This window comes from Vipera ursinii (genome assembly GCF_947247035.1).
Source record: "Vipera ursinii genome assembly, chromosome: 3".
Lineage (NCBI taxonomy): Eukaryota > Metazoa > Chordata > Lepidosauria > Squamata > Viperidae > Vipera > Vipera ursinii.
Window position 1 is genome coordinate 185386151 of NC_139516.1, and position 20069 is coordinate 185406219.

The 20069-nt window shown below is 39.1% G+C and overlaps 1 protein-coding gene across 1 annotated transcript in view; it reads right to left on the reverse strand.

Annotated features, from left to right (window-relative positions):
• Positions 1 to 1121: 1121 nt before the first annotated feature.
• The window catches only part of MMP16 (matrix metallopeptidase 16), a gene marked incomplete at both ends in the record, with an annotated part of 170015 nt that continues 151067 nt past the window's right edge, over positions 1122 to 20069 (reverse strand). The window contains 3 exons of the mRNA XM_083359684.1: positions 1122 to 1456; positions 6896 to 7011; positions 11661 to 11811. Of these exons, the coding sequence (XP_083215810.1) occupies positions 1122 to 1456; positions 6896 to 7011; positions 11661 to 11811 (602 nt within the window). The remainder of the gene's footprint in view (positions 1457 to 6895; positions 7012 to 11660; positions 11812 to 20069) is intronic.

Below are 20069 nucleotides of genomic sequence, written 5' to 3' on the forward strand. Positions count from 1 at the left end.
GCAGAATCTGTGCACTATTACCATTTCAATCAATATTATTTTTCACACTGAAAACTGGTCTGATAGTTCTCAAAGAGTCACTGATTATATAAACCTAACTCTAGTCTTATGTTTCTCAGTAACTTTTAATGTTATTTGATTGCATTCTTATTTCTGGAACTTGCTGCTTTCTAATCTGGTTTCAAAATAAGGTTTCTGAGAGGCTTATGGAAAGTCTGGGACTAACTTGTATGATACAATTCTGGAGAAAAGAGGAAGTGGAGAGGGAAGAAACTAATAAAGGCTAAACCAATCAGTAAAAAGAATACTCTCTGAATATAGTGATGAATATAAATGTGTGAAAACATTGAGGACATAGCTCTGAACAATTGTATAAAACACAAAATGAATATATTATTAAGGCTGTTACTATATTGCAGATATTTTGGCCCCTTGTTTGTTGGAAAATGGCTGTCCAAACAGTCAGAATTCCTGTATGTAATCCTGATCTCCCACTTGATAAAAATTATGCGCAGGAGTATAGCACTATATCTGTAGCTGACAGAAAGCAATCCTCTTTGGAGACAAAGCTGTTTTGGATCTTCACACTTCCTGAAAGTTCCATTGTGATTGTTGTGTTTTAGTTGCTCTATCTTTTCTCTTTAAGAAAAATGCTTATATGTTTTCTTTTTTTTTAACATCACGCAAAACTCTTTCAAAGAGAAGAAAGAAAGAAAGAAAGAAAGAAAGAAAGAAAGAAAGAAAGAAAGAAAGAAAGAAAGAAAGAAAGAAAGAAAGACCCAACGGAGATGCCAGAGATTCTTCTTTTTTCATAACGTTCTTTTTTTATGAATATCCTGATTGTTTTGCATTGGGTATATTGAGCGTGCAGAGGAAAGGCTGGAATTGAATGACAAAGACAGACGAAGGACTGGAGAAATGGCAGGTACTGTGTATGACTGAAGCTTCCTACTGGAGAAAATTCTCACTCATGTGCAGGACAAGCAGCCCCCTGGATTTTAAAGATCATCCCTGGCTGAGACAGACAGGCCTGCTCCTTGGTAGGAAACTCCGTAACAGCTCTTTTGTTGGATTTCATGTTACCACTACTCCTGGGAGAAAAGAAGAAAAATATCCTTACATCACACCCACTCTTGCATAGACCGTTTGCAGTAAAGTATGTGGCGGGGTGTTCCTTTCCTCTTGAATTGGAACACAGTATAAACCAAGACAAGGAGGCACAGGGCCAGTATGCAAGGAATGACAATGGCTATAGCTTTCACAGTGCTGGCTGTGTTGTCCAGTTTGATGACAATGTCTACATCATCTTGAGGGCTGTGTCGCTCTTTGTCCCGGTCTGCTGGCCCATCACAGCCCATAAAATCCTTGAGGATAGATCTGGGATATCCCGGTTCCACCCGGAGCATTTGATTGTTGAATTTCCAGTATTCTTTGCCTTTGTAGAAATACGTGAAGCCTATTTAGAAACAATATACTGAGTTATTTAAATGAATTAACATTTGGACATTGCTCAATAAAAGAACCTACTGAAACTGAGGCTACAACTACAATTTGAAAATGAATACAAGTTCTTCCTACTTTGTTGACAGAGCTTCCTGATTCTATACACTGTCTTTAGTATGCTGTACAGTGTCTACAATTTTGTGAAACTTTTTTTTTCATAAAAAGATTCTTTTGTTCCTATAAAATAAGACTGCTTGTGCACCGATTACAATTCTGATTGAGTCATGACCTGAAGTCTAACTTGTTTAATATGATGGAAGAATTAAGGTAAATACAGTTTTAAATTGACACTTAAAAATAATTTAAGTCCGATTTGCTAAAGGAGCAAGAGGAATAGTGGTCGGTTGTTGCAAATGATAGCAGTGAGTTAGTTAAGTTGCTGGCACCCTCCTGAATCTCTTCCCTGTTGCATCATCATCTTTGAAATGAACTCTGAAACACAAAACAGGTGTACACAGCTTCATATCTTCAGTGGGGAGCTCGAATTGGATCATTCAAAAGCAAACCAGGACAATTACCAAGGGTGCCTAATTGCAGAAATCAGTCTCCCTGCCAAAAATTTTAAAGCTTTTACTGCCTCAGCAGAAAAACGGTACTAATCCAGTATGAAACAAACTGTCACAATGGGTAAACAGTCTCCTGTTATTTATCAACTGAATGCAAACCATTGGAGTTTTATCCAACTTTGTAACTTTGTCTCTTATAATTGAGAGATAGTAAAAAAATAATAATAATTTGACAAATTGCAATAATTCATTGCAATAATATAACAAACATATAAACAATAGGCTTTTGCCCTCGAATGATAAAGAGGTCAAATCTTTATTTTGTTTTAATCACTTCTTTCCCTATTCAAATTAAGCACCACTTATTTTGGTTTCTGGTTTGTAATTTTATGCAGGAACATAAAAACAACTTAATTTGGCTACTAAATAATTATCATTATCTTTTAAAAATTGAATGCATGTGAAGCTGCTTTGGAATAATTTTATTTTGGTGCAATAGACACAATCTTTTTCCCATTTTTAATGTGCTTATTAGTTGGGCTTGAATGATGAGGCTTTAAAGATGTGAGATAGGAGAAAGGAAATATATCCCTCAACATATTCTCCAAGATTCAGATTTCTGCACCCTTCCAAATTGTTTAAGTATAACTTCCACTGAAATCAAAGAGGCTTCTTTCAAACAATTTTTACAATATTTTATTTGAGTGCAAAAATATTGTCTTGGTGACTGGGGTATTGGAATATCCATTTTAATATGAAAGCTCACAACTGTTTTGTTTTTCTGGTATGTCACCATGGAAGGATTATGAACCACTACTATATTTCAGGGGCTGCCACAAAGAAGAGTCAAGCTATTCTCCAAAGCACCTGAAGGCAGGACAAGAAGCAACAGATGGAAACTAACCAAAGAGAGAAGCAACCTAGAACAAAGGAGAAATTTTCTGACAGTTAGAACAATTAACCATTGGAACAACCTGCCTCCAGAAGCTGTGAATGCTCCAACACTGGAAGTTTTTAAGAAGAGACTGGAGCAGCCATTTGTTTGAAATGGTATAGGGCTTCCTGCTTCAGTAGGGGGTTGGACTAGATGACCTCCAAGGTCCCTTCCAACATCATCATCATCATCTTCATCATCATCATCATCATCATCATCACACAGTCAGCCAGATGTTCAGACATTTTTGTCTACTTATTGAGTCCTTACCAAGGACCTGGGATAGGCAGATGTGGATGTTTGATGGCATTATAGATATTGTTGCAGGATGGAAGCAGTTCCTAGTAAGGCCACATTTTGCAATTGACTAATGGCGAATTTGTCAATGCTAATGGTGTTCAAATGGTGCTCCAGTTGTTTTGTGATTGCACCCAATAATTATATTGTTGTTGTTGTTGTTGTTATTATTATTATTATTATTATTATTATTATTATTATTATTATTATTGTTGTTGTTGTTGTTGTTGTTATTGTTATTGTTATTGTTATTTACTAGGAGTTTCCATTGATAGTTTCTATTATCCTTCCATGAATCTTTTATTATGACTACAATGCAAGTTCATTTATCAACTTATTAATTAGCTTAATAATATGCATTATTTTGACACAAATCATCTTGTTTGTATTATTTGCTTGGATTATTTGACACTGAATAATCATCACCACCATTACCATATACTTTTGAACAAATACTGCTATATGCTGTGGTATTAGACAATGCACTTGGAATCTTGCTGGACAATATAAGTTTGTTATATCTATGAAGAGCATCTAATGCAGCAAAACAATAACATCATGATGCTTTTGGGGTTACTATCAACAAACTCCCTCACAGTCTGTCACACATGTTCTACATAAAGCTAAGATCCTACTGGTGAGGAGAAAATGCTTATTTTGGAGCAACATAATTTTTTTAAGCTGTCAGGCAACATTCTTTTGCACTGATTCCCCAAACACCTCATCCTCCTTGACCTCTTAAGTTGCTTCTTTTTTACTCTTTCTTGTTCAGCTCCCATTACAGCGTAGGTGTCTATGAGTCAGTCCTCAGCTGTTTGCAAGAGAAAGGAATACTTCCTCTCTTCCAAAAATGTATTTTGAATATACTAACCAGAATGAAGAGAGAGGAAGAATTCCTTTCTCTTCATTCTGGTTAGTATATTCAAAATATGTTTTTGGCAGTTTGCTATTCTTTCTCGAATCTGAAGTTGGATCCTGGTTAGCCGTTCCTTCAACAGAATAGAGTGGAATCTGGAGAAGCATCTTTCCTTAAGGAAAATGGGGAAGTGATCTGTTTTCCCAGCTCTGCAGTGTATGTCCCAATGCTGAAAGGAAATGGTACCTTCAATTGCACTGAGCTTGCTGCTTCAAGGAGGCTGTGGGCTTTTATCCCCAGTGAACTCAACACAGCTGTTATTTTCCCTTATATTATTTGCAGCATAGCCAAAATCATCAGGGTGGAGAAGTTAAAGCTTCCCTAGTGGTTGCAAACTGCAGCAAAGTTTGAATATTTAACAAGGTAATGTGCTGTTCAATGATTACCACACTAAATAGAGAATTTGTACTGAATACTCCCAGGGATTAGGAAAACAGATGATAATGATGCCACTGAACATGATGATTTAAAAGGTATGGTATAATGCACAGGAGACATGGAGAACTGGAAATAGAAGTGCGCATGCAACATTTGGATCGCAACTCTAGTTTCTTACACAGTTTAACCCCATACTATATTCCTGCATTCTGCTGAAACCTAGGAGAAGAAATCTAGATTTCTTGAAATTATTTTTTGCTTATACGAATTGTACACAAAATAAATACACATTGTGTATTGTTTAAAGAGAATAAATTGACTCTGCTAATAAAAAACACTGCTAGCATTTTTAATATATTAGCAAAAAGCTTTTAAGGTAGAATAAGATCTATGAGTTGAATAGCTTAATTCTGAACATAGTCTTCTACTTCTCAGCTGGCATGTTTTCCTGCTTCCTTCCAGTTCCTTCCACCCCCTCACCCAAATAAATGAGAGCCAAAAGGATTAATGTAAGTTGCTAAACCAAAAGCAGCTCCTCTGAACCTTTTCCCCTAAAGCAATGTAGTACAGTTTCAAGTGAAATTTCTGAGGAGGGGAAGCAAATGACTTCAGGCAAAGTTTAATCACAGTTTTGTGAAATTAGGTATGGTGTTTCTCCTATGTAACCTTGCTTGGTTTGCTTGCTCAAGCTTAATGCAATAGCCAATACAGTCCTGACTTTAGCACAGTTTTTGCAGGCTTCAGCAGATAACTCTTTTATTTTTATTCTCTCAGAATCCATAGAATTTCTTAAGTTTAACTTTAAAAGACAAAGAAAAAAGAAACCTTTTTAGCTTTATTGCCAGATATTTCTTTGCCAAGATTTTAGAGACTGTGAAGTTCAGTGTGACTGAAAGACTGGAAAACCAATAAATATTTCTGTTATGTATCATATAGATATGAGTCTAACAGACAGGTAGCCAGGGCTTTTTTTCTCATAGATCACTCAGAACGGAGTTCCGGCACCTTTTTTGGATGGAACCTTGTATGGTAGGCAAGGTGGGTTGTATGACATGTGTGAGTTCCAGCACCTTTTTCTTTTACAAAAAAAGCACTGCAGGTAGCTATACCTGCAACGTGGATAACTCCCTTTTAAAGATTGTAGGGGTGTGTGTGTGTGTGTGTGAGAGAGAGAGAGAGAGAGAGAGAGGGAGAAAGAGAGAGAGAACAGAGACAGACAGACAGAGACAGAGACACACACAAAGAAAGATTTCTGTTCCAAATCACTTTCCTTTTTGAAAAAGGAAAGCAAAAATACTTCTATAGTTAAAAGGCTTCATTCTGAAAAGAACTTCTCTTGTTGGAGAAGGCAGACTTAGAGCAAGGAAGTAATTATTTCTGGGGGAAAGGTTTTTGTTAGAGCAATTGGTGATTTGAGCTAAAGGAAGGAACAATTCTTAATAAGGGAAGAAATATCACATCTCATTTACAGAGAAACAAAAATATTACTGGAGACCTATCATGGATAAAGAGAAAGAAAAGTAAATAAATCTCTGATCAATCAATTGCGTGTGCACTGCTGGCAGCCCAACAATTGGTGTTAATGGTATTTGGAAATTTAAAACTTTGCAATCAAATAGCTAACAGCCCAAAGCAACAAGTAATATTCATACAATGAAGGCCTTCATAATCAAGAATATAATGCACATATTTCTGTACTTCAGCTCAGTTCAGTATCTGATGTTTCATAGAAATATGTAATTTGTATTTTTTTAAATAGACTTATGCAAAATATAAACATCTAACTCTGTATTAGGTGATTCTAACCAAGCAAGGGTAGATTGCTTTGAACAGATCTCTAGAAAGGTATATTTCCATTTGGATGGTTTGTGAAAAAAAATTCTGACCTAAAATATTTTGTTATTTTTGAAAGAGCAGCAAATCTCTTCTTGGCTGGAATAGGAAAAGACTATCCTCTTTCACAGGAAGTAAATCCTAAGTTTTGCCTCTAAGCAAATGGAAAGGAGATATCAGCTCCTGGATGCCTAGCTTAGCTGCAGCTGCCAGAAAATGGCATTAAAAGAAACAAAACAATCTGAGTGACGGACCCAATCAGGCTCCCCCCCACCCCCCCACCCCCAGTTACAAGCTTGGGGCAAAAGACATTGCAGATGTGACTTAACCTGAGCATCAATACAATGCCATATATTAAAAAGACCTTGGGACAATTCCAGTTATCATATATCTTAACTGTATTTATTGTACTATTATGGGGTTCACATTTAAGTAACAAAGAACCATTTGAATAAATGATGTGTGAACAACAAGGAAAGAAGGAAGGAAGGAAGGAGCAAACATTTGTGTTCACAAGAAGCTACATACCATTTTCTTTGTGAACAAAGGCTCCCTGAGGTGATTCTGGGATACCTTTCCAGATTGTGATTGATTTGGGATAACCTGTGTCCATAGTTCTTATATCTTCACTGTATCTCCAATACCTGAGAGAAAGAATGAGGTTAAAATAAGGTTTATGGATGCTTTTTTTCCAGTGTCTGAAATGAAGTACTCTGTGAAATGATAACATTAGAAAACCTGGTCACTTCTATTTAAATATATACTCCTAACTAGTAATAAAGACATTTAAACATTTGATGATTTAATATATAATTCATTAATCTATCCTGAGAACCAAATCAATGAGTGGTTTTATATAATCAAAAGAGTTATGATACCTAGGGGTTAAATCCAGCTGTACAGTGACAAATATTATATGCAATAACCTATATCAATGCTTTATTCAAGATTTTAATCACATTTTGAATTAGCACTTCTAATTCTATGCTGTACTTTTTAGAGACTTTTTTAAAAATTACATTGTGCAATATTTATCAGCTCAAGCTGCTAGATTCCATACATATCTTAATTTATAGGGAAATAACATTCCATGAAAAGAATATACATATTTAAAAAGAAAAAGAAAATCAGATTGCAGTATTATGCATACACAGCTCAGAAATAAATGTCATTGAGTATTTACAAGGAAATATATGGAATTTTCTCAATAAACAATTTTTCTAAATTATTTATATTTTTTAAAAGAAGTTTTTTTTATTCCTATGCCTTTTCCCCCATGGTTATTAAAAAGGGATTATTCCTGGCCTCGTGCACATCATAAATTACATATTCTATATATTCATCCTTCCACATTTATGTATGGCTATCTGCATCTGGTATACAAACAGTAATAATGCAATTTGTAACTGAAAGCATTTAGTCTTATCCTCAATAAATTTGAAATACACCTTATTTGTGCAGTTCTTAAGAAGATATACTGCCTTATTAACTGGGAGCACAGCCCTGCTTTTCTGATTGGCTTCAGAGTATGGATATGTACATGTAAGTAGCTCTGAAATCTTAATCAGAACAAATACCATATTCAGTTTGTGGACTTTCAAGCTAGGGACCAAATTATGCTAAATGGTGGGAATGGGACTAGAAACATTGACTTTGATATTTACACTGATTTCTAAATTAAAGGATTTGTGTAATAAGCAAAAAATGATCTCTGCTGTAGCACTGATGACAACATCCAGTTGAGTATCCGTGTTTGTGTGAGAGAAACACTTAAATCAAAGCTTCTACAGAGATTCCTTGTCAGTAGCCATGTACTTTGGGAGAAGTTCCATGTAAAAGTTCAATTTGCTAAGAAAATTTTTTATTTTTAGTTTTCTAAAAAAAAAAAACCTGTAATCCCTTTCCCTGGACTGCAATGCAGTAATGCATTTTAACCAATATGCCCACATTTATTTCTTCCTAACTCGGTGATGTAATTTCTTGATTTATATGCAAAGGGGTGTGGTCTGCATCCATAGCACTATTTGAAAGTAATTTAAGGCATATTTGATCAAAGTAACTCTCTAAGTTTTTAATAGGTCTTATTTCAGAGTCAGGATTGCATAAAAGAAAGCATCTTGGCACTACACTGCTGCTTAGAATAAAGCTCCATTATATTCCATAGATGTTTTGAGACATTGTGGATAAGAATTTATTTTTGCATGAATTAAAACAACTGAAAAAAAAACTGTTTTAGGCATTTTTTCCTATGCACACAGAAAAATTAAAAGATCCATTTAATGTCAGGTAGTTACTATGAGGAAAAATAAAATAAGCAAAATTCAGGGATTTATATAACATGACTGATTGGTTTAAAGATTTTTCAGTATTTTTCCCTTGCTTTATTCAAAGGATATTCTTGCTATTTACTGAGCAGTAATTCTGAATACAAAAAAATGTCATGTTTCAGGAGACAAAACATTCCTTTCATTATATACAAGCAGTGAGTGAGAATAAGCTCCAGTAATTTGAATGTTTTAAAAAGGCTGAAATAGAAGATAATAATAATAATAATAATAATAATAATAATAATAATAATAATAATAATAATAATGATAATAACAACAACAACTACTACTACTACTACTACTACTACTACTACTACTACTACTACGATGACTATGACGATGATGATGATGATGGAAGGAACCTTGGAGGTCATCTAGTTCAACCCCCTGCTCAGGCAGGAAGCCCTATACCATTTCAGATAAATGGCTGTCCAATCTGTTCTTAAAAACTTCCAGTGTTGGAGCATTCACAGCTTCTGGAGCAGGTTGTTCCACTGATTAATTGTTCTAACTGTCAGAAAATTTCTCCTTAGTTCTTGGTTGCTTCTCTCTTTGGTTAGTTTCCATCCATTGCTTCTTGTCCTGCCTTCAGGTGCTTTGGAGAATAGCTTGACTCCCTCTTCTTTGTGGCAACCCCTGAGATATTGGAACACTGCTATCATGTCACCCCTCATCCTTCTCTTCATTAAACTAGACATACCTAATTCCAGCAACCGTTCCTTATATGTTTTAACCTCCAGTCCCCTAATCATCTTTGTTGCTCTTCTCTGTACTCTTTCTAGATTCTCAACATCTTTTTTATATTGTAGTGACCAAAATTGGATGCAGTATTCCAAGTGTGGCCTTTCCAAGGCATTGTAAAGTGGTATTAACACTTCATGTGATCTTGATTCTATCCCTCTGTTAATGCAGCCTAGTGCTGTGTTGGCTTTTTTGGCAGCTGCAGCACGCTGCTGGCTCATATTTAAGTGGTTGTCCACTAGGATGCCAAGATCCCTCTCACAGTTACTACTATTGAGCAAGGTACCATTTGTTTTTTCTTACCTAAATGTAGAACCTTACTTTTTTCACCATTGAATTTCATTTTGTTAGATAGCGTCCAGTGTTCAGGTCTGTCCAGATCCTCCTGTATTTTAAGCCTATCTTCTGGAGTATTGGCTATTCCTGCCAGCTTGGTGTCATCTGCAAATCTGATGAATTCCCCATCTATCCCCTCATCCAAATCATTGATGAAGATGTTGAAGAGCACTGGGCCCAGAACAGAGCCCTGGGGCACCCCACTACACACTTCCTTCCATGTAGATGCATTTCCATTGAGAACCACATGCTGAGTACAAGCCAAGTAGCTGCAAAGCAGATATGTATGACTTTTGAGATCAAGGATCAATCATATTTACCATGGTTTGGATAGCAGACAAGATAATACGTATAAGTGAACATTATTTGCAGAGACTGGGTTTCTTGTCCCTTGTTTTATAACTCGATTATTCCTATTTTATAGTGCACAATACAGTTCTTATATGTTTCCTTGAAATGGCTAAAAATAGTGACATCAGTGTTTAGCATTCATAGTCAGTCTTTGCAGGATCCCAAAATAATGGGAAGGAGAATGGGGGTGACTACCATCATCACAAGATGCAAAACAATCCAATAAGAAGCAGAGAAATAACAAATTGAAATCACAAAAATTCAAAAGGTGTATAGACACAAATATCTGCCTCCTGCTTTAATTGAATACACTTAAGATTTATGCAGGGAACATGTTTGATTCTTTGGGATTTGCTTGTCTGTCTGTGCCTCTGTCCATCTGTCTGTTCATCCTCTTTCTGTTGAAAAGCTGTGTAGCACTTCCAATATGATCTTCAATGTCTTCATTTTTTTGCAGGAAGCAGCAGGAAAAGATGCTGCTAGTTTAAGGTACTGCAGATTGGTGCCACAATCTTTTCCCAACACATTCCTCAGAGATTGAAATCAAAATGTTACTCAGCAATACTGTACAGTTTCTCAGGTCTATCTTTCTCCTGGGAGATTATAACACCTTTTCGCAGCCTTTGCAGGAAGACAATTTTCCTCCTTTGGCTTTGTTATCACCTTTTGCCTCACTTTTTTGTGCCTACAAAATCATCGTAGCTAAAGAAGCAACGGTGGGTTGTTCTCAGTTCAGAAAGAACTTTGTAAGAGGCTTATATGTGCAATTAAAACCAGTGGGAAAATTCAGCCTATATTACATTAAGGAGTTGAAAAAAAGGATATAAACAATATGTGCTGAGAAGCTTAGTGTGATATGTATTCCCACTAAGTGGTCAATATCCTGTAATAGCTCAATTATCTTAGCATGGTTCACATTTTTCAAATCTGCTCCTTTATACGCTTTATTGCATTTATGACCTACTGGGTCTCATTATGCTTGTTCTGGATCTAAAATGTAACCTTCCCATCAACAGAAGTTTTTCTGTTACTGTGGGGTTTTTTTTCTTTTTGGATACAGTTTTTCTCTCTTTTTCTTTGTCATCATAGTATTTTTAAGAAGAACTTAACTTAGTAAAGCTGCCAATGGGGAAAAAAATCAAATCTATAATACCCTGAATCTCAAACATGCAACCAGGATGCCTACCATTTAAAATGTCCCCAAGGCCTGGGGGCTGAAAATTGTTCAGTTAAATACATACTTAAAATAATATTCACATCCATAACAAGCAAATTATAAAACAGTTTTGTCCATCATAGAAGTTGATGGCAATAATGCATTTCAGCTTCCAAAATGCTGACTGTTTTCCATCCACACAATTGTACACTCTGGAGTAAAGGCTCCATTTCTAAAAATTGGATTGCTATGCTTTTAATAATGCAAGTCCAACTAAATAAATATTCCACATTCTTGAATACATATTAACACTAAGAATGAAGGAGAAAAACAAGCCATGTAAATACTGTAGTAAGTTTGTTTCCAGAATGAACACACTAACCTGTCTCCTTTGAAGAAGTAGGTTTTCCCAACATCCTCCCACCAAATTGCTGAATCAATACCATGAGGAGGAATACCACTTCCTAATGATATTAAATCATGAGGATACCCTGGCTGTAGGGTGGTGTCCTTAAAGATCCAGAACTTGTTACCTGTGCAAGAAAAAACAAAACAAAACACTATATTAGTCTTTGAAAAGAAATTCTGTTTAAGAAGCTAAAAGGTGGTTTTCACCAGAGCCCAATGTGCTGCATTCTTGTAATGACATAAATAGGATGAGGACTAGGTCCATGCCACAATATACATATAGGGCATAGAGTCCAAGTTGTATGAGTACGGGGCTGCAACTGCCTGAATGGATCATAGTTCCAGCTGGCTGTCCTATTTTGAAACCACAATATCCTGAAAGATTCCATGAAATGAACTTTTTCAAAACATGTCCGTCTTTAGAAGTCCAAATCTCTGATGATGTTGCAGCCAATTACATAAGCAAATTGTCACTTTATAGTTCAGACATGCTCCAATTGTGTTTCCCTAGGATATATTGCCCATGCCTGTTGCTTTAGAAGCTGACAAGTAGAAAAATGGGACTCCAAGTACTCTTCCTTATGTTAGCAAGTTATATAGGCAGCCTTAGGCACTGTTTTCTATCAATAGATTGAAATGAATTTTCGTTTCTCCCTATAGACTAAGGATCAGATCTGTGCTAGAACCATTGTGACAGAAAAACTTGAAAATTATTTCTATTTTATAGATTTTCCACAGTAGGCTTAAATAAAGGATAAAAAAGGAGAATGCAAGGAGGAAAGGAAAGAGAGAAAAAAGGCTGATCTCTTTTTATAACACATTTAATTAGGAAATGGGTAAAGCTTTATTCCTTTGCATGCTGAGTGTTAGAGTAAATCTTTCATCAACTTCTTTATAATTCACTTCAAGCCTATTGCTGGTATTTTATTTTATTTTTTTTATTTTACAAATGTATCCTTTTTTATTCAAGAAAACAATATAGTCCTCAAGGACCTTCTCTCAAAACTTTCTCTCTCAAAATAAAAGCTTTGTCACACCTGTTTCTTGCAGATGATAAACTTTTATTTGGAATATTTTGCTTTATTTTCATGTCTTTATACAATTAAAGGTAAGAAGAAAGGAAGGGCATAATAGCATCCATTACATCAGAGGTAAATGGCATTTGGTTGTATATTAAATCATAATATAGTGGGTTTTTTTGCTGCACTAAAGAAGGAAGGGAAAGGAGAGACAATTCACCTTGTGCAAAAAAAATCAGGCTATATTCAGAAACCTTTTCTTTTGCATATCAAGGACCTTAGAAACATACTCCTTTTCCAAAAATATTATTTCAATACAGCATAATCACATTTGGGGTGGGGGAGGAAAATTTTTAGAAAATATCTGCTGCAGATCAAGGATTTTCTAGTTCTGTTGTTGTACAGTTTCCTAGACGTGTGCTTAAAGATAAATCTTGGTGAAGTTAAGTATTAAAACTCCCAATGAAAGTCCAGCCATATTTTCTTGAGGATTGATAATGTAAATTCATTTTATATTTAAATAATTAGCTCCATTTTCCAGTAAAATGGATACTTCAGCTTTTGGTTAGCAATTTTCATAAACTGTATACTGACAACAGCTAATGGTTATCCATTTTCCTTCTTGCTGTCTTTCTAGGTGGGTTTAAGGATTGGAATGAACACATTTTAAGACCTGCAGTAAAGTCCTTAAAAGTGTGGATTTTTTTCGGTCTTTTTTAAAACTTTGGAAGAGTTTGGAAGGCAAACTACTTCCACTTCCTCCTGGCTGAAATCATGCCCCTAAAATGTAACTTTTGCTACATCTGTTGGCAATGTAAGGTTAGGAATGCTCAAAAAAACCCTGTGGGTTGTGCAACCCTATCTGTAAATTGGTGGTGGATCTCTCCTGTTCAGCCAGAACCTAATTAACAGATAGGATGTCTCAAGGTGTTTTTTCAAAAGGCAATGAGATTTTGTTTTTCCTTGAAGACATTTTGCTTCTTATCCAAGAAGCTTCTTCAGTTCTGAACTTGAACTGAAGAAGCTTCTTGTATGAGAAGCAAAACATCTTTAAGGAAAAACAAAGTACAGTTGCCTTTTGAGAAAGCACCTTTAGGACAACCATGGCCTGGGTGACGCAGAATCTCCATAGACATTTAGCAGACAGGATTTTTTCTACCCAAGACCTCACATGAGTTTACAATGACTATTAACTTTCATTCCCACAGAGGCTTCATCTACGTTGTTTTCTTAATACGCTTTACCCTGTCCTTTTCTAGATGGATACATTGACCTTGATTTCAACTCACTGTAGTCTAATGTTCTTAGCATTGCATACATTCTTTTTCTACATTATTTAAGAAATACAACCCTCCCCCCAAGATCATACAGTAAGTATGTTCATTGTAAGTTGTTGAAAAACATTGAAGAGTTAGGTGGCCTTAAACTAAATTAAATAAACAGACAAATGGCTGGAAAAATGGCTTGGTGAATCTCAAAGTCCTTGAAACCTTTGATTTGGATATGAATGTTATTATCTCTGGAAAATCCATGCTGTGGGTGTTCATGTTGCTATATTCATCTCTAGTGCTTGGGCTTAAACCAACTACTCCTTAATCAGCCCCTTTCCCTCTATATTAATCTCTCGGTTGCTGCTGGATTTCAGGAACATGGCTGTTTTATTTCCTGATGCATACATTGTACTGAAGTAGCGGAAGGACACACTCGGGACGACAGGCTAGTTAACTAAAAGGTTTATTTAGAGCAAGACAAAACAGAATAACTCGCCCGGCTTTTATAGCCGGCAGCTGTCAGTGAGGGCCAATCAGGAACGTCCATTTTGGCGCCGCGTCTATCTGGACCAATCCGCGTCGTCTGTTCTTGACAGTTCAGGCTTCCGCATGGCTCGGTGTTTTGACAGCCGCGAGCTGTCAGCGGTTGCGCCTGCGCTGTGCGGGGAACTTTGACAGCTGTCAAAGTTCCCGCGTGTTCTCCTGTCAGATTTGCTTTTCCTCACGTATACGGTTTAATCACATCTAACTTAACTGTTTACATATATAATACACCCCTTACCCCTCCCCTGGAGCGTTTCCTCCCTCTCTGTCGTTGGAACCTGCCCACTGGTAGTCCTTTAGGTAGGTGGGGGCCCTTCGGTTCCTGGTGGAATGACGTGGAAGTGGGGCGATGTCTGTGTCTGCCGGTGGTGCGTCTCTTTGCTCCTCTTCCTCTTGGTTTGGTATCGGTAGTATTTCTGGAGGGGGTTGCAGGTTGAGTTCCGACGTTTGGGGTTCTGGGGTGTATGGCGGTTGTCTGGGTCTGAGTTGGTCGATATGGCGGCGTAGGTTGCCGTGAGTTTGTGTGGATATTAGGTAAGAAATGGGTCCTGTTTGTTGTAGCACTGACCCTTGGACCCATTTGTTTTTATCTGAGTAAGATCGTGCCCATATCATTTGCCCTGGTTTGAATGTGCGGATGGGGGGGGTTGTTCGTTTTCTTCCGGGTATGTGTCAGGATGCAGTCTGTCAAGCCGTGTTATCAGCCTCCTCCCCCATCTTAGTTCCGCTGGTGATTTGCCCGTTGTTGTGCATGGAGTTGCGTGTTGTGACATTAGGAATTGGCTGAGTCGCCTTTGCCAGTTCCCCTTGACGAATTTTTTTAAAGCTTCTTTTGTGGAGCGTACCATAATTTCAGCCATCCCGTTAGTCGATGGGTGGAAGGGTGCAGACGTGACCAGCCTAATACAATTCTTCATAGCGAATATCTGAAATTCACGAGAGGTGAATTGAGGGCCATTGTCTGAAACTATGGTGTCTGGGAGGCCGTGTGTGGCGAATATTTTTCTTAGGGCTTGTATAGTGGCTCCTGACGTTGTTTTCTTAAGGGGAGTGACTTCTAACCATTTAGAATAACTGTCCACTACAATTAGGAAACTCTGTCCCTGGATAGGTCCTGCAAAGTCTAAATGTATGTGTGACCATGGGTTTTTTGTTGTTTCCCATTTGTGGATTGGTGCCTGGGGTGGTTCGTTCCGGGTTGCTTGACAGGTATAGCACCCTCCTACATATTTTTCTATTTCCTTATCTATTCCCGGCCACCAAACATAACTTCTGGCCATAGCTTTCATTTTGACAATGCCAGGGTGTCCTTCGTGTAAGATGTCTAACGTTTGATTTGTGTTCTTATTTGGTATTATGACACAATTTCCATAGCAGGCATCCCCTATGTGAAGATATTTCATTTTTCCTGTTGAAGTATGGTTGGAATTGGGGGTGTGGGTTTTTTGCTGGCCACCCTGTTGTGGCCCACCTGAGAATTCTGCTGAGTATTTTGTCCCTAGCTGAGTTGTTCGCTATAATCTTAGCAGAGAGGGGACAGTCTGGAAGTTGCGAAATTGCTAAGATCATCGCAGCTGGGGCTGGATCTGGGTCATTGCTAGGGATTGGCAGTCTGCTGAGGCAGTCTGCGTGTCCTAATTCCTTCCCTGGTTTATGGATTAACTGATAAGAATAGGCAGATAAGAATGTGGACCACCGTAGTATTCTCGGTGAGAGAATCTGAGGTGTTATTTTATTCCAAGTGAATATCCCTAATAGGGGTTTGTGATCTGTGTATATAGTGAAGGGTCTCCCATAAAGATAGTTGTGAAATTTTTTGACCCCTGCAACTATTGCTAGGGCTTCTCTGTCTATTTGTGCGTAATTCCTTTCTGCTTTTGACAGAGTGCGTGAATAAAAGGCTATGGGTCTTTGGGTGCCATCCTTGTATAAATGACTTAATACTGCCCCAATTCCATAGGGAGATGCGTCGCAAGCGATGCATATTGGTGTATCTTCTCTGAAAAGGGTGATCGTTGAACTATTGCAAATAAACTTTTTTAGTGATTGGAAGCTATTTTCATGAATTTTGGTCCAGGACCAGGCAGTTCCTTTATCCAGGAGTCTATGCAGAGGCTCTGCGATAGTGGCTTTGTGGGAGATGAAGGCATGATAAAAATTTAATAATCCTAAAAAGGCTTGGAGTTCTTGTTTATTCCTTGGGCTAGGTGCTGTTTGAATAGCCCTTAGTTTGTCTGTGGTTGGGTGGATGCCCTGTCCGTCTATTTTGTACCCTAGGAACTCTGTGGAGGTGACTCCAATGGAGCACTTTTCCCGCTTAAGTTTGAGGCCGGCTTCTCTGAGCCGGCTCAGCACAGCTGACAGTCTGTCAGCTAAATTTTCTTCATTTTCTCCGGTGATGAGAACATCGTCGAAGTAGGGGCAGACCCCGGGTATTCCCTTCAGGGTTTTCTCCATGATACCCTGGAAGATACCCGGGGCTGCTGATATGCCGAATTGTAGCCTTTTTACTTTAAAGGCACCGCGGTGGGTGACAATTGTCTGGGCTTCCGCGGTTTCATTAGTAACAGGCAGTTGCAAATACACCTGCGTGAGATCAAGTTTGGCGAAAATGGCGCCGGAGCGGATGGAAGCAAAAACGTCCCTTACCGCTGGCACCGGGTAAGCATGGGGGCTAAGAGCTACGTTGAGGGTCGCCTTATAGTCCGCGCATAATCTTATTTCCCCATTAGGCTTAACCGGGGTGACTATTGGGGTCTCCCAGCTTCCCCCCTCTGTCGGTTCAAGCACCCCGAGCCCAACGAGGCGCTCTAGTTCCCTTTCAATTTTTTCTTTAAGGGCAAAGGGCACTCTCCTAGCTCTTATCTTAATGGGTTGGATGGCTGGGTTTAATTGTAAAGAGATGGGGGGACCCGTGTATTTCCCTAAAGTGCCATCGAAGACGTCTGCATACTTATTGCAAACGGCTTCGAGACTGGGTGATTGTACAGTATTTACCCCCGTTATGGCGATCCCTAACGGTCCGAACCAGTTCAGCCCTATCAGGTTGGTGCGATTTCCCGGCGTTACCAGTACTTCTAGGGGACCCTTGAAAGATCTGTACTCTACTTCCACCTTAGCCCTCCCTTCCAGAGGAATAGGGGTTTTCTGGAAGTCTGCTAGGTGGACCTGGGTTTGCCTCAGGGGAATTTTTCCCTTGCCTTGTTGACAGATCTCCTGATAAGTTTTAAATGAAATTAGGGAGACTGCTGACCCTGAATCCACTTCCATGAGGCAGGGTACCCCCTGAATTCTTACCCTGATCTTAACCTTTGAGCTTAGGCTATTTACCCTGTCAATTGTTTCTACCAGGGCCCCTGGCGGTTTTTCTCTGCTGGCCTGGGTAGCTGGCCTACCTGGGGAGTTTGCCTCCAAATCATTGATGTTGTCACGGCCCTTGCTGCGGCACACCGGTTTGATGTGGCCGGTCTTCCCGCAATTGTGGCACTTAGCGTTTCTAAACCGGCAGCTTCCTTGGGCATGGTTGCCCCCACAGCTGGCGCAGGCGGCCCGTTGCTCGTAACGCGGCGGTGGCGGAGGGGGGTTCCTGGACCTTCGGCGGTCCGAAGTGTCGCTTCTCCTTGGTTGCCTGCGTTCCATTCTGCGCTGCAGGGCTTCTCCGTCGGTGAAATCCACCGACTCTTCGCTGTCGCTGAGGGTGGCGCTTTCTTGGAAGACGGTCGCTGGGCTCTCTGGGGTCGTGGTAGTCAGCTTCTTCTTGTGGTTGTACTCGTAGGCCATGATTTCTCTGGTCAGCTCTGCCAGGCTCATGTCGGTCTTGGATGTCAGCTTCTTCTGTAGGCGTTCGTCCCTCAGGCCGATCACCACCTGGTCTCTGATGCGGTCTTCTAGGTCGGGGAAACGGCAGTTCCGCGCGGCGTGTCGGACCCCAGTGATGAAATCGTTTGCGGGTTCGTCTGGGCATTGTTTCTTCTGGGCGAATTGAACCCACCAGTACAGTTCGGATCCGGCTGGCATGTAATGCTTCGTCAGCTGGTCTACCAGGTCCGCGTTGGATACTTCGGTGATGGGCACCGGGCTGAACAGCCCTACGGCAGCGTCGTAGACGGGGGGTCCGCTGATGTATAGCAGCGCCGCGGCCTTCGCTCGGTCATCGGTGATTTTGCTGACAAGGAGGAATCCCTCGACCTGGCCCAGGTGTGATTGCCACCTTTCGGGATGTCGGGTGTCGAATTCCCTCATGCGACCGAAGTTTGCCATGTCGTCCGGTCCTGGGTCTCGCTCCGTTGGAAGTTAAAACTTCCGTGACAGCTCTGGCCGGGAACTCTCTTCCGCGGCCGTGACTTCAGCTCTGGAGCGATCCCATCCTCGTCGCCAGTGAAGTAGCCGAAGGACACACTTGGGACGACAGGCTAGTTAACTAAAAGGTTTATTTAGAGCAAGACAAAACAGAATAACTCGCCCGGCTTTTATAGCCGGCAGCTGTCAGTGAGGGCCAATCAGGAACGTCCATTTTGGCGCCGCGTCTATCTGGACCAATCTGTTCTTGACAGTTCAGGCTTCCGCATGGCTCGGTGTTTTGACAGCCGCGAGCTGTCAGCGGTTGCGCCTGCGCTGTGCGGGGAACTTTGACAGCTGTCAAAGTTCCCGCGTGTTCTCCTGTCAGATTTGCTTTTCCTCACGTATACGGTTTAATCACATCTAACTTAACTGTTTACATATATAATACAGTACAACTCATCCTAACTGTGTAAAATAATGGAAACAGAACAGTCTTGTTAACCATCCACTATAGAAGCATTATAGAGTAACACAATTATATAATTGTGTCATGTCTTTTCTTTTGCTGTTTAACTTTGAAAAGATTAAACTCTAAAGGTTAACTGGATATATCTTACTTTGAAACTGGTGGGCAATGTCAACAGTAATTATTTATTTGCAAGTATTCTTCTGGGCTCACAGTGAGGTATATTATGCACGCACTACATAAAGGGTTTATTTTGCCTCAGCTGTCAACTTTATCTGTAGTGCAGACTCTATATAAGAAACCCTGGACTGGACTGAAGCTTTTCTTTAAAAAAAAGTTTTACTTTTGTTTCTTAGGCTTAAGAAGTCAAAGTTGACAGATTTCAGTTAAAGGATGAGTTCATGAATAGAGAATTTTAGATGAGCTTGAGTAAGGAAACTGAACAAAAGCTTTCACACTTAGAATGTAATGTTAATACAAGAAACAAAACTGAACTGAAGTTAAAGAATGAAACTGGGCCTAGTTCAACCATTATGTTCCTTTTGGGAGGCTGTTAAACAACATTTCTGCTAAGTGAGTTTGATAGGAGACATATCTTAAATTCTGTATGATTCTCTCTTTTGTGAAGCAAGATGAGTTTGCACAGTATACAATTGTTATGCATCTTAGCTTTCAACTTGCATTATTACATGTACTCATATAGAGATACATGTATTTTCCACAAAAAGTGAAAACTATTTCCTTTACAGTGCAAATCTGTTGAAAAGCACAAAAATTAATTAGAATCTATATAACTGATCTGA